Here is a 13,850-nt window from a genome sequence, read left to right as displayed (position 1 = left end):
AAAAGACAACAGAATGTTGGGCATCATTAAGAAAGGGATAGATTATGTGATACAGCATGGCCAGAGGGCAGCAGGATAGTGTTAGAAGGGAGCCTTATTCCCTGTAGAGGGAAGAGAGGTTGCTATAGAAGCCAATTAAAGCACCAGAAGCCAATTAGAGCACCTGAAACCAGTCACCTGATAAAAAACCCCTGCTTCAATCAGACAGGAGGAGGGGTTGAAGCAGAGTGGTTTGGTGCTGGAGCAGAGAGCAGTTTGGAGGGAAGCAAAGGAGAGTTTGGAGAAGTGCTGAGGTGGGCTAAGAAGACCAAGACCCTAGGGGGGACTGAGTCATCTATCTGCCGCCCTGACCGGGAAAACCAAGAAGTCTGCTGCTTGCCAGGAGCTAGGATTCAGGATGTGATGGAGAGACTAACAAGAGTCATCAAGTCCTCAGATCATTACCCCTTCCTGCTTCTCCACATGGACACCAATGATACTGCCAAGAATGACCTTGAGCGGATCACTGCAGACTACGTGGCTCTGGGAAGAAGGATAAAGGAGATTGAGGTGCAAGTGGTCTACTCGTCCATCCTCCCCGTGGAAGGAAAAGGCCTGGGTAGAGACCGTCGAATCGTGGAAGTCAATGAATGGCGATGCAGGTGGTGTCAGAGAGAAGGCTTTGGATTCTTTGATCATGGGATGGTGTTCCAAGAAGGAGGAGTGCTAGGCAGAGACGGGCTCCACCTAACGAAGAGAGGGAAGAGCATCTTCACAAGCAGGCTGGCTAACCTAGTGAGGAGGGCTTTAAACTAGGTTCACCGGGGGAAGGATAAGTATAAGTAGGGGCATAGCGAGCAGATCGAGGGACGTGATCGTTCCCCTCTATTCGACATTGGTGAGGCCTCATCTGGAGTACTGTGTCCAGTTTTGGGCCCCACACTTCAAGAAGGATGTGGATAAATTGGAGAGAGTCCAGCGAAGGGCAACAAAAATGATTAGGGGTCTGGAACACATGAGTTATGAGGAGAGGCTGAGGGAGCTGGGATTGTTTAGCCTGCAGAAGAGAAGAATGAGGGGGGATTTGATAGCTGCTTTCAACTACCTGAAAGGGGGTTCCAAAGAGGATGGCTCTAGACTGTTCTCAATGGTAGCAGATGACAGAACGAGGAGTAATGGTCTCAAGCTGCAGTGGGGGAGGTTTAGATTGGACATTAGGAAAAACTTTTTCACTAAGAGGGTGGTGAAACACTGGAATGCGTTACCTAGGGAGGTGGTAGAATCTCCTTCCTTAGAGGATTTTAAGGTCAGGCTTGACAAAGCCCTGGCTGGGATGATTTAACTGGAATTGGTCCTGCTTCGAGCAGGGGGTTGGACTAGATGACCTTCTGGGGTCCCTTCCAACCCTTATATTCTATTATTCTATGATTCTATGAAGGAGACCAAAGCCCTGAGGTAAGTGGGGAAGTGGGATACCGGGAGGAAGCACGAGCAGGAGCCCATGAGAGGGGAGGGCTCCTGCCTCATACTGAGAAAGAGGGATGATCAGCGAGTTATCTCATGTGCCTATACACAAATGCAAGAAGCCTGGGAAAGAAGCAGGAAGAACTGGAAGTCCTGGCACAGTCAAGGAATTATGATGTGATTGGAATAACAGAGACTTGGTGGGATAACTCACATGACTGGAGTACTGTCATGGATGGATATAAACTGTTCAGGAAGGACAGGCAGGGCAGAAAAGGTGGGGGAGTAGCACTGTATGTAAGGGAGCAGTATGACTGCTCAGAGCTCCGGTATGAAACTGCAGAAAAACCTGAGAGTCTCTGGATTAAGTTTAGAAGTGTGAGCAACAAGGGTGATGTCGTGGTGGGAGTCTGCTATAGACCACTGGACCAGGGGGATGAGGTGCACGAGGCTCTCTTTCAGCAACTCACGGAAGTTACTAGATCGCAGGCCCTGGTTCTCATGGGAGACTTCAATCACCCTGATATCTGCTGGGAGAGCAATACAGTGGTGCACAGACAATCCAGGAAGTTTTTGGAAAGTGTAGGGGACAATTTCCTGGTGCAAGTGCTGGGGGAACCAACTAGGGGAGGAGCTCTTCCTGACCTGCTGCTCACAAACCGGGAAGAATTAGTAGGGGAAGCAAAAGTGGATGGGAACCTGGGAGGCAGTGACCATGAGATGGTTGAGTTCAGGATCCTGACACAGGGAAGAAAGGAGAGGAGCAGAATACGGACCCTGGACTTCAGATAAGCAGACTTTCTCTCCCTCAGGGAATGGATGGGCAGGATCCCCTGGGAGAATAACACGAGGGGGAAAGGAGTACAGGAGAGCTGGCTGTATTTTAAAGAATCCTTATTGAGGTTACAGGGACAAACCATCCCAATGTGTAGAAAGAATAGTAAATATGGCAGGCAACCAGCTTGGCTTAACAGTGAAATCCTTGCTGATCTTAAACACAAAAAAGAAACTTACAAGAAGTGGAAGATTTGGACAAATGACCAGGGAAGAGTATAAAAATATTGCTCAGGCATTCAGGAGTGAAATCAGGAAGGCCAAATCACACCTGGAGTTGCAGCTAGCAAGAGATGTTAAGAGTAACAAGAAGGGTTTCTTCAGGTATGTTAGCAACAAGAAGAAAGTCAAGGAATGTGTGGGCCCCTTACTGAATGAGGGAGGCAACCTAGTGACAGAGAATGTGGAAAAAGCTAATGTACTCAATGCTTTCTTTGCCTCTGTCTTCACGAACAAGGTCAGCTCCCAGGCTACTGCACTGGGCAGCACAGTATGGGGAGGAGGTGACCTGCCCTCTGTTGAGAAAGAAGCGTTTCGGGACTATTTAGAAAAGCTGGACGAGCACAAGTCCATGGGGCCGGATGCGCTGCATCCAAGAGTGCTAAAGGAGTTGGCGGATGTGATTGCACAGCCATTGGCCATTATCTTTGAAAACTCATGGCAATCGGGGGAAGTCCCGGATGACTGGAAAAAGGCTCATGTAGTGCCCATCTTTAAAAAAGGGAAGAAGGAAGATCCTGGGAACTTCAGGCCAGTCAGCTTCACCTCAGTCTCTGGAAAAATCATGGAACAGGTCCTCAAGGAAACAATTCTGAAGCACTTAGAGGAGAGGAAAGTGATCAGGAACAGTCAGCATGGATTCACCAAGGGCAAGTCATGCCTGACTAATCTAATTGCCTTCTATGACAAGATAACTGGCTCTGTGGATGAGAGGAAAGCAGTGGACGTATTGTTCCTTGACTTTAGCAAAGCTTTTGACACTGTCTCCCACAGTATTCTTGCCAGCAAGTTAAAGAAGTATGGGCTAGATGAATGGACTATAAGGTGGATAGAAAGTTGGCTAGCTTGTTGGGCTCAATGGGTAGTGATCAACGGCTCCATGTCTAGTGGGCAGTCCATGTCAAGTGGAGTGCCCCAAGGGTCGGTCCTGGGGCCGGTTTTGTTCAATATCTTCATGAATGATCTGGAGGATGGTGTGGATTGCACCCTCAGCAAGTTTGCAGATGACACTAAACTGGGAGGAGAGGTAGATATGCTGGAGTGTAGGGATAGGATCCAGAGGGACCTAGACAAATTAGATGATTGAGCCAAAAGAAATCTGATGAGGTTCAACAAGGAAAAGTGCAGAGTCCTGCACTTAGGACGGAAGAATCCGATGCACCGCTACAGACTAGGGACCGAATGGCTAGGCAGCAGTTCTGCAGAAAAGGATCAAGGGGTTACAGTGGATGAGAAGCTGGATGAGTCAACAGTGTGCCCTTGTTGCCAAGAAGGCCAATGGCATTTTGGGATTTATAAGTAGGGGCATTGCCAGCAGATTGAGGGACGTGATCGTTCCTCTCTATTCGACATTGGTGAGGCCTCATCTGGAGTACTGTATCCAGTTTTGGGCCCCACCCTACAAGAAGGATGTGGAAAAACTGGAAAACGTCCAGCGGAGGGCAACAAAAATGATTAGGGGTTTGGAACACATGACTTATGAGGAGAGGCTGAGGGAACTGGGATTGTTTAGTCTGCAGAAGAGAAGAATGAGGGGGGATTTGATAGCTGCTTTCAACTACCTGAAAGGGGGTTCCAAAGAGGATGGCTCTAGACTGTTCTCAGTGGTAGCAGATGACAGAACAAGGAGTATTGGTCTCAAGTTGCAATGGGGGAGGTTTAGGTTGGATATTAGGAAAAACTTTTTCACTAGGAGGGTGGTGAAACACTGGAATGCGTTACCGAGGGAGGTGGTGGAATCTCCTTCCTTAGAAGTTTTTAAGGTCAGGCTTGACAAAGCCCTGGCTGGGATGATTTAGTTGGGGATTGGTCCTGCTTTGAGCAGGGGGTTGGACTAGATGACCTCCTGAGGTCTCTTCAAACCCTGATATTCTATAATTCTATGATTCTATGAAAGGGACACCTGGTTTGTGCAGAGGGAGGGCAGCAAGCCCCACAAGCTGAAGGGCAGGAGAGGGAAGTAGCCCAGGGGAAGGAACCGCTAGTTCAAGCAGTTTACCGCTATCCCTAGGGCCCCTGGGCTGGGACCCGGAGTAGAGGGCAGGCCTCTCTCTACTCCCCTCCTCTAGGACACTAGTGGGGCAGTTAATACCCCAGTTCAGGGGCAAGAAGCGGTGCCCTGAACGTCCCCCAAGAAGAGAAAGCGCGAGACCCATCATAGCAGTGCCGGCAATTTGCCACACGAATAAGACAGAAAATATCATACTGCCTCTATATAAATCCCTGGTACGCCCACATCTTGAATACTGCATGCATATGTGGCCGCCCCTTCTCAAAAAAGATATATTGGAATTAGAAAGGTTCAGAAAAGAGCAACAAAAATGATTAGGGGTATGGAACGGCTGCCATATCAGGAGAGATTAATAAGACTGGGACTTTTCAGCTTGGAAAAAAGACGAATAAGGGGGGATATGATTGAGGTCTATAAAATCATGACGGTGTAGAAAAAGTAATTAAGGAAGTGTTATTTACTCCTTCTGATAACAGAAGAACTAGGGGTCACCAAATGAAATTAATAGGCAGCAGATTTAAAATAAACGAAAGGAAGTATTTTTTCACACAATGCACAGTCAACCTGTGGAACTCCTTGCCAGAGGATGTTGTGAAGTCCAAGACTATAAGAGGATTAAAAAAAGAACTAGATAAATTCATGGAGGATAGGTCCTTCAATGGCTATTAGCCAGGATGTGCAGGGATGGTGTCCCTAGCCTCTGTTTGCCAGAAGGTGGAAATGGCAACAGGGGATGGATCACTTGATGATTACCTGTTCTGTTCATTCCCTCTGGGACACCTGGTGTTGGCCACTGTTGGAAGACAAGATACTGGGCTAGATGGACCTTTGGTTTGACCCAGTATGGCCATTCTTAAAGCAGATATGCAGCCTTGAAGCTCCAAGGTGATCTCTTCTTCCCTCTAATCCTTCAGCTGAGGGATAGGTACCTTTGCCTACCACCATAGATTCTAACCTCACTTCTCCTATTAACCGGCATTAATAATTTTATGCACTTCATAATTCTTACTACTAAACAAGGACTCAGGTGTCAGACTTCCCCTTTCACAGAAGAAGGAACAGAGGTTTCATAACATCATCCTCACAGAGCTGGGAACAGAACCCAGGTTTCTCATCCACTCGAGTCTCATCCTCTTAGCCACATTACTTCTTAGAAAGAATTTGCCAAACCTATGAGCATGAGTAAAGTAGACTGTTTCTGCATATCTAGTCCATTGTTTTAGAGAAAAATGGCTTACTATTGCTTCCACATAGTGCAGTCGCTCTTCCATGTCACTGGTACTAGTCTATGCTGAAGTACAAAAGGTTCTAGACCCTGGAACAAACCCTGCTGTTGATGATGCGCAAGAAGAGGTGTCACAGTTGTTTTGTTTGTCTGTTGAAAAAAACAAACTAGGAAATTACAAAAACTGATTGAAAAACTCAAAAATTTTCTTGGGAAAATGACCGTTCGAAATTTTTTCACGAAAAAATGATGAGTTCTCTGTGGGGATTTTTCTTTTGACTAGAACTTTTCATTTAGTTTTGTAATGACATTTTAAAATGAAAATAATGTTTTTGGCTTAAAACATTTCCATTTTCAGTTTTGTCATTTTCATGGTTCCCCCCATTTTTTCTTACACAATACTTTTACACAATAGTTTCTGATGTCTCATTATGTGTGTCTCAGGGACTGCTAAGTTTCTCTGCAGCTCACTTCAGAAAATTAATTGTTCTCCAGGCACATGACTTACCTGCTTTAAAACAGGGGATATTCATGATCTTGTTTGTGAATAAACAGAGGCTTTGGGATTTGTTCTCAAAGGGCAGTAATCCCAACCCTGCATCCGTAAAGTTCTGGTTCAGTGCCATCAAACCAAGCTGGTTTGTCTGATTCCTAAGACTCTTAGCTAAAGGTACTTCACTGCCATACACCATGCTGGCATCCAGAAATGAGGTGATTGCATTGATCTGCTCTCGCACAAATGTTCTGGCATTGCACACTGGAGCTGTACGGACAAATGGCATACAAGTATTTGGGTTCTTAATTCGTGGATCATGAGGGGGAATCTGTAGAAAACAAAAGAGAGTTACTCCCAATTTAAAGTGTCGAGGTGTTAATAAAGTTTGGATTTTTTAAAAAGATATTCCCTAGTTCAAACGGAATTATTCTAGGGAAGATCTATGGCCTATGTTATATAGGAGGTCAGACTAGATGATCACAATACCCCCTGGCCTTCGAACATATGAATCTACAAATGTTCCAAATGCATTATCTATTCTTATTATGTATGAAAATAGCAACAGGGGAATTCACAGATTGGACCAGACCAATGGTACATCTAATCTAATGTCCTGTCTCTGACAGTGTTCAATAGCAGATGATTCAGAGCAAGGTGCCATGAACCCTGCAGTAGGCAGTCATAAAATAATCTGCCCCCATGAAGGTCTCATTCTAATCCCTAACAGTAAAAGATCAGTTTAAAATCTGAAGTAGGATTTTTAGAACCTTGTCAAAAATTTTATTAGCATTAACTATTGTAAATCTGGATGCTCTTGTTATGCATATCCCTCTTTGTATCTTGCTACATTCATCATCTAGTATCAGTAAGTTCCAAAGTCTATTGATTTATATACTTATATTTTTTTCTGTCATTTTCTCCATCCCATTCTTTATGCATCATAACATCATGTTTCCTTTTTTGACCACAGCTGCATATGGAGCAGAGGTTTTCATTGAAATGTCCACAGTGATGCCCGAGTTCTTTTCCTGATTTATAAAAATATTACTATACAACCCTACTCTCAAACAACCCAATTAAACAAAAAACCCAACTATGTTTAAAGAATATTATTTAGATCACAAAGTTAAGCACTCAAAAGTTAGGAAATTACAAATTTTATGGCTGCTCTTAACTCTGCTTTTGTGTGTCCATTCTGTGCACTAAACGAATCCTAGAAAAAATAGTATTTTATCACATAATGAAAGACTGTAGCATGATCACTATGTGCCAGCGGACAGAGTAAAGGCTGCATGGACAACCTGAATTCTGGTATTTTTAAACTTTGGATTGCTTGACTTTGCAGTCTAAATAGTGTTCCTTTAATGTAGTTTTTGTGCAAGTAATTCCCTGTCTTCTTTGGCTTGGGGAAGGTGGTGGGTGCAGCATCCCAGTCTATCTCTCCCCACAATGCCCTTTTTCAGCTGATAGACATTCGCAGTGCGGTGGCTACTGTTTCTTTGGCAGCAGTGTGGGCCCCGCCTTCGAATGGGCTGTTCAGTTAGTTTTTCAGCAGGGTACCAACATGTTTCTGAAGAATGAAAGCGAGAGAGGGGAAATGGCCATTTTTTCAACTATTTGTTGTCTCTCAGCAAAACGTGAACAGAATTACACAGGGCAATGAACGGGCACTTCTCTGGCTCCAGGGCTTTCGCTGAGCCAAATTTCAAAAGCCAGCTGCAGACAGTGGAGCTAGTAGATCATCCCAGAAAAGCTTGCAAGAGTATTTTATGATGGAATTGTGACGGGGTGTGCATGCCCCATACTGGGGAACCAAGGGTTAATGAGTAGCCCAGAAGGCCCAGGCCAGCTGCACCTGCGGGGCCTGCTCACAATGGAAGCAGAGCTCAAAAGGGAGCAGCCCAGTTGTGTCAGGGTAGATAAAGCAAGGGAGCAGGCTACAGGAGCTCCCACCACTTGGACCAGACCCATCCCCTGAGCTGCTGGAGGGCCCTGGGGAGACCGGAGAAGAATCTTTGGATCACTGCCAGGGAGAAACCTTATTCGGTGAGTCCATAAGCAGACTCTGCTGTGACTTTGGAAGGGCAGAGGCTGGGGTAGGAAGTGACCCAGGGAGCAGGCTTGGGGGGGTCTGCCCCAGGCTGTGTATCTGACCTGCCAGTCACAGGGCCTCCGATGGAGCAGGGAGGGCCCAGGTTCCCCTACCTCACACCCCGCAGACTCTCGCCACTGGCCTGTCGTGACTGCAGAATCTTCCCACTAGGCTGTACTGCCAGGTTTGGACACCAATCCCCATGGACAAGAATGTGCTAGGCAACCTAAATATAGAGGTTACTACCATAGGTGTTGGAACTAGGGGTGCTGCTTCATGAACTGGCTTGAAATGGATTCCGTTATATACAGGCTTTACAGTTTGGTTTAATGGCTTTCAGCACCCCCACTATATAAAATGTTCCAGAACCCCTGCTTACTACCAACTCCCCTTGTAATATACAGTGTGCTAGGTGCTTTAGGCTCTTTGAAGAATTCACATCTTTGATCTCTCTATTTTTTCACCATAAAGTTTTTCTGACTTTTTTTAAAGACTATTCTAGTCTTAGAGTCCAGGGGCTGCTCCTGCAAGGGAGGAAAAGACTCAAGGTTGTAGTTGTACCTTAATTGGGAAGCAAGGTGGCTCAAAGGTGCAACTGGTCTCACAATGAACTTCTTTATTGTTGATTTTTGTAGTAGTGAAAGGGGCTAAGTCCAAATCGTGATCAACCCACTGACCCCACTGCATGAAGATGAGAGAGCGCTCCTGGTCTTCAGTGACATTCTCATTGGCTGTGTGAATTATTTCATTTGACACTTTTCGAACCTGCACAGAATCAAAACAAAACCATTTATGATTGAGACACAGTGAACGTGTTTAGCTCCATAGGGGAAGTGCTGTAACTTTAGGGGTAGCCTGCTACAGACCTCAGGAAAGTATCAGACACAACACTTTGTTATGCTGAAAGTCAATTTCTGAACATCAGTGATGAAGTTCAATGAACTGCCAATGATGCAGCCTTCATCATCCACTGGAATCTTTAAAGAAGCAGCTTTGTGCTTTCTCCCTTGCTGCCATTCAGCAACTGGGAGAAGCTCCCTGTAAAACACCTGCAAAGCCACTTCACTGTCCTCCGTCAAAACCCCTCTTCAAACTCTCCTTTGCCATCATGTCTACAAAAAACTAGGTAGTGTTTAGGCAGCTGGTGAGCCGAGACCCTATCCATCATGCTGCCCTGTGATGTTGCATTGTGCTCCCCATCTGTCTGTCTGTGTCCACCTTTTGCCTCGTCTTATATTTAGATTGGAAGATGTTTGTTCTGTTTGCACAGTGCCTAGCACAATGGGGTTCTGACTGATGACTGGGGTCCTAGGCACAACCACAGTACACCATGATGGTGAGGAGGAAGAGGAGGAAAGCGTTACAGTCTGGTTTTACTCTGAACAGTGACTCTTAAAATGGAACTTCCTTACTCAACCAATCTGCTCCCTGCGTGTATTCAGTCACGTGTGTTGACACCAGACTGAGATCATCACCCCCATCTGCACATGAAAGACACCCTTTGTGAACAGATCTCTCCCCCCTGTGAGGAAGGGAAGCGCTTCTGCCATTGTGGTACTGTGGATGCTCTCCCCTTGACTTCTCCACAGAGCTGAGGGTCAGAGCAGTGGGAGAGAGTGCAAGCTGGATGACCCAGAAGGAGTGGGAGTGCTGGGTTCATTCTGGCCATAGGCACCGACTCCATGGGTGCTCCAATCAGCTCCCCCCACTTCCCCTCAGCGCCTCCCATCCACCAGAAGCCTGGATCAACTCTTTCTCCTCCCTCCCAGCACCTCCCGCACTCCACGATCAGCTATTTCATGGCTTACAGGAGACCCTGAGGTGGGGGGAGTGGGGACAGGGCACACTCAGGGGATGGGCTGGAACTGGGCAGGAAGAGGTGGGACAGGAGTGGAGTGGGGGCAGAAAGAGGTGGGGTGTGGGCAGGGCCTTGGGTGGAGCAGAGTGGTGGGTTGAGCACCACTGGGGCGTGAAAGAAGCTGGCGACTGTGATTCTGGCATTCCCTCACTTTTGAGGGCTCAACTTTGCAACCTTCTTTTAACAATATTTTCTGGTATAGAGTTTCCTAGAATTTAAAGACCCTGAAGAAACAAAATTCCATCATGTGCAGCTGTAGTAACCCAGGAGCTTGGGTTAGCAGCAGGGTTTGAACATAGATCTCTTATTCTTCAGCTGAAGGAGTTGCTCCTTTAGCTTAGAGCGGTAGTAGGCTATTGTCCTCTGTGTGTATGCAGTGTTGTTGTAGCCGTGTCAGTCCCAGGCTATGAGAGACAAGGTGGGTGAGGGAATGTCTTATTAGACCGTCAGTTGGTGAGTGAGACAAGCTTTCAAGCTACACAGAGTCCTTCCTCAGGTCCTCTATGTGGACGGACTTCTGGACTGGGCATGACACACATGTTGCCAGTGGGTTATTTGCTTGACAGAAGTAGAATGTCAGGGAGTCTGAAGGGTTTGAACCCAGGATCTCTGAGTATGAAAGCAAGGACATAAACTGTTTGAATGAGAGAATGAGAATGCTTGCTAGTGATGCAATGCATTGACACCGTTCTCAGGCCTCAATGGGTCTCAAAGCACGTTAGGAAGGTGGAGATGCAGGAGTAACCCCACCTTACAGACACCAATGCCCGGGGCACAGAACTGGCATATCCATTTGGGGTGAAATTCACCCCATGCAGAGTGCAAGCCCACGTGCCGACTCTATGGATGCTCCAGGGCTGGAGCACCCTCCAGAAAAAAACAGTGGGTGCTCAGCACTCATTCATGGCGGCTCCTCCCCCACCCCCCAGCACCTCCCATCCCCCACAACCAGCTCTTCAACGGCATGCAGGAGGTGCTGGGGGGAGGGAGCAGAGTGAGGGTGGGGAGCTCAGGGGAGGGGCGGAAGGGGCGGGAAGAGACAGGATGGGGCCTTGGGGGAAGGGGTGGACTTGGGATGGGGCCTGGGGAAAAGCTGGGGTTGAGCAACCCCCGGAAAACGTTGATCCAATGAGCGCTTTCTTCTCCACAGGAGGGTAACAGGAATGCTATTCGGTGTGCATGAATTCCCTGCACATGCAGCACCTGCCAAGGTATGAAGGTGTGTGGAGCGCTCGAAGCAACACAGCCCAGCACAAGACATATGTACTGCTTAAACCTCACCTGTGCCCTCAGAATAGACTTAAATGGGGCAGTAGCCTGGCCTGGGCCTCTGCCCAGGGAGCACTTCCCCCAGCCATGGACAGGTCTGAAATATGGGAGTCATTAATTAAACAAGGAATCAAACGACCTCACAGGCTCGTACCAGTGGGAGCGGAAATCCATTGTAAAGTTTTCCTTCAGTTAACCCTCTGGGAAGAGACACTCCATCCTCATACTCCGCCGGGAGCCATCGGGCATATCCGTGATTGGAAGCTCCAAAATAAGAATGCTTCCTGGAACATTGGGAAGAAAACAAACAAGTAAACTATTTCAGAAAGGACACGCCCTGCAGAGAAGCAGAATTTCTTTTTCTCCCGGGAACCTAAGTTGAATTGCTCGAACGATAGAAAGGAATCGTTTTCGGGTTCAGAGGCAACAGCTATATTGTGGACAGACAACCCTCCGAGGCAAAGACTCAAAGTCTCTTAGCGCAGGCTGTGGTTAATACTGAGGTAAAAGGACGAATCCTCATGTTGTTGTTATACTCACATTTGTAATTCAGAATTTAAACCTAAGCTACTTATATGGTCTCCATCACGGCAGTATGAGTGCCTCACAACCCTCAATATACCTGTGCTCACAACGAGAGCTAATCCAAAAATGGGAATCCATTCCCATGGAAAAATGTGTGTTTTTAGAAACGTTTTCATCCCAAGCCAAGACAAAATATCAAAAACATGATTTTTTTCAAGGGAAGGGATTTAAAGAAACTTTCTCTTTTGGGAGAGCTGAAAGGCAATTTTTTGGCTTTCTGGCTGCCTGTGAAATTGACAAGAGCCTTCCAGCCTTGCTGCAGGTGAGGCAAAGAGCCCCTATGCCAGTGGTGGGCAACCTGCGGCCCACAGGCCACATGCGGACCATCAGGGTAATCCGCTGGCAGGCCGCCAGACAGTTTGTTTACATTTGCATGCCTGCTCGCAGCTCCCAGTGGCCACAGTTTGCCATTCCTGGCCAATAGGAGCTGCGGGAAGCAGCAGCCAGCACGTTCCTGCAGCTCCAATTGGCCGGGAACAGCAAACCACAGCCACTGGGAGCTGCAGGCGGCCATGCAAATGTAAACAAACTGTCTGGTGGCCTGCCAGTGGATTACCTTGATGGGCCATGTCAAGGTTCCTCCCCCACTCTGAACTCTAGGGTACAGATGTGGGGACTTGCATGAAAACCTCCTAAGCTTACTTTCACCAGATTAGGTTAAAACTTCTCCAAGGTACATATTAATTTTATCCTTTGTCCCTGGATCTCCACTGCCACCACCAAACTCTAACTGAGTTTACTGGGAAACGTAGTTTGGACACGTCTTTCCCCCCAAAATCCTCCCAACCCTTGCACCCAACTTCCTGGGGAAGGTTTGGTAAAAATCCGCACAAATTTGCATAGGTGACCACAGACCCAAACCCTTGGATCTGAGAACAATGAAAAAGCATTCAGTTTTCTTACAAGAAGACTTTTAATAGAAGTAAAGAAATCACCTCTGTAAAATCAGGATGGTAGATACCTTACACGGTAATTAGATTCAAAACATAGAGAATCCCTCTAGGCAAAACCTTAAGTTACAAAAAGGACACACAGACAGGAATAGTCATTCTATTCAGCACAGTTCTTTTCTCAGCCATTTAAAGAAATCATAATCTAACACGTACCTAGCTAGATTACTTACTAAAGTTCTAAGACTCCATTCCTGTCCTATCCCCGGCAAAAGCAGCATACAGACAGACACAGACCCCTTGTTTCTCTCCCTCCTCTCAGCTTTTGAAAGTATCTTGTCTCCTCATTGGTCATTTTGGTCAGGTGCCAGCGAGGTTACCTTTAGCTTCTTAACCCTTTACAGGTGAGAGGAGTTTTCCTCTGGCCAGGAGGGATTTTAAAGGGGTTTACCCTTCCCTTTATATTTATGACAGACCACATGGAGCCCATGGGCCACAGGTTGCCCACCACTGCCCTATGCTCTTCCTGCTCACCTCCCCCACAGCTCTAGAAGCCAGAGGTTTAGAGCACCCAACAGGATTTAGGTGCCCCACTGGACATCTATCTGCATAATTAGGCACCTAAATCCTTTGAAAATCTGGACCCTAACTCCCACTGAAATCATGTAATACACCTAAAGTGAACATGTCACCATTAACCGTGTACCTGAAAGGACCATAGATTGGTGTATTTTTACAATACACAAAACTGCAGGCACTTCTACTTTTTTGTGTCAAGGTCATTAATGAAAATATTGAATAAGCTCATTCCCAAGGTTGATCCTTGAGGAACTCCACTGGCAACCTCCCTCCAGACTTATAGTTTCCCTTTCAGCACAACCCATTGTCATCTCCCTTTCAGCCAGTTCCTTACCCACCTCTCAATTCC

The 13,850-nt window shown here is 46.7% G+C and overlaps 1 protein-coding gene across 1 annotated transcript in view; it reads right to left on the bottom strand.

The window, feature by feature from the left end:
- Nucleotides 1-13,850, bottom strand: part of LOC125624086 (myeloperoxidase) — a 58,982-nt gene that overhangs the window by 26,360 nt on the left and 18,772 nt on the right. Inside the window, exons 4-6 of the mRNA XM_048824433.2 lie at nt 11,602-11,731; nt 8,882-9,085; nt 6,241-6,556 (exon numbers count right to left, since the gene is read on the bottom strand). Coding sequence (XP_048680390.2) covers nt 6,241-6,556; nt 8,882-9,085; nt 11,602-11,731 — 650 coding nt within the window. The remainder of the gene's footprint in view (nt 1-6,240; nt 6,557-8,881; nt 9,086-11,601; nt 11,732-13,850) is intronic.

This window comes from Caretta caretta, chromosome 17, assembly GCF_965140235.1.
Source record: "Caretta caretta isolate rCarCar2 chromosome 17, rCarCar1.hap1, whole genome shotgun sequence".
Lineage (NCBI taxonomy): Eukaryota > Metazoa > Chordata > Testudines > Cheloniidae > Caretta > Caretta caretta.
The sequence above is the reverse complement of the archived record's forward strand: the minus strand, read 5'-3'. Positions and strand labels throughout refer to the sequence as shown.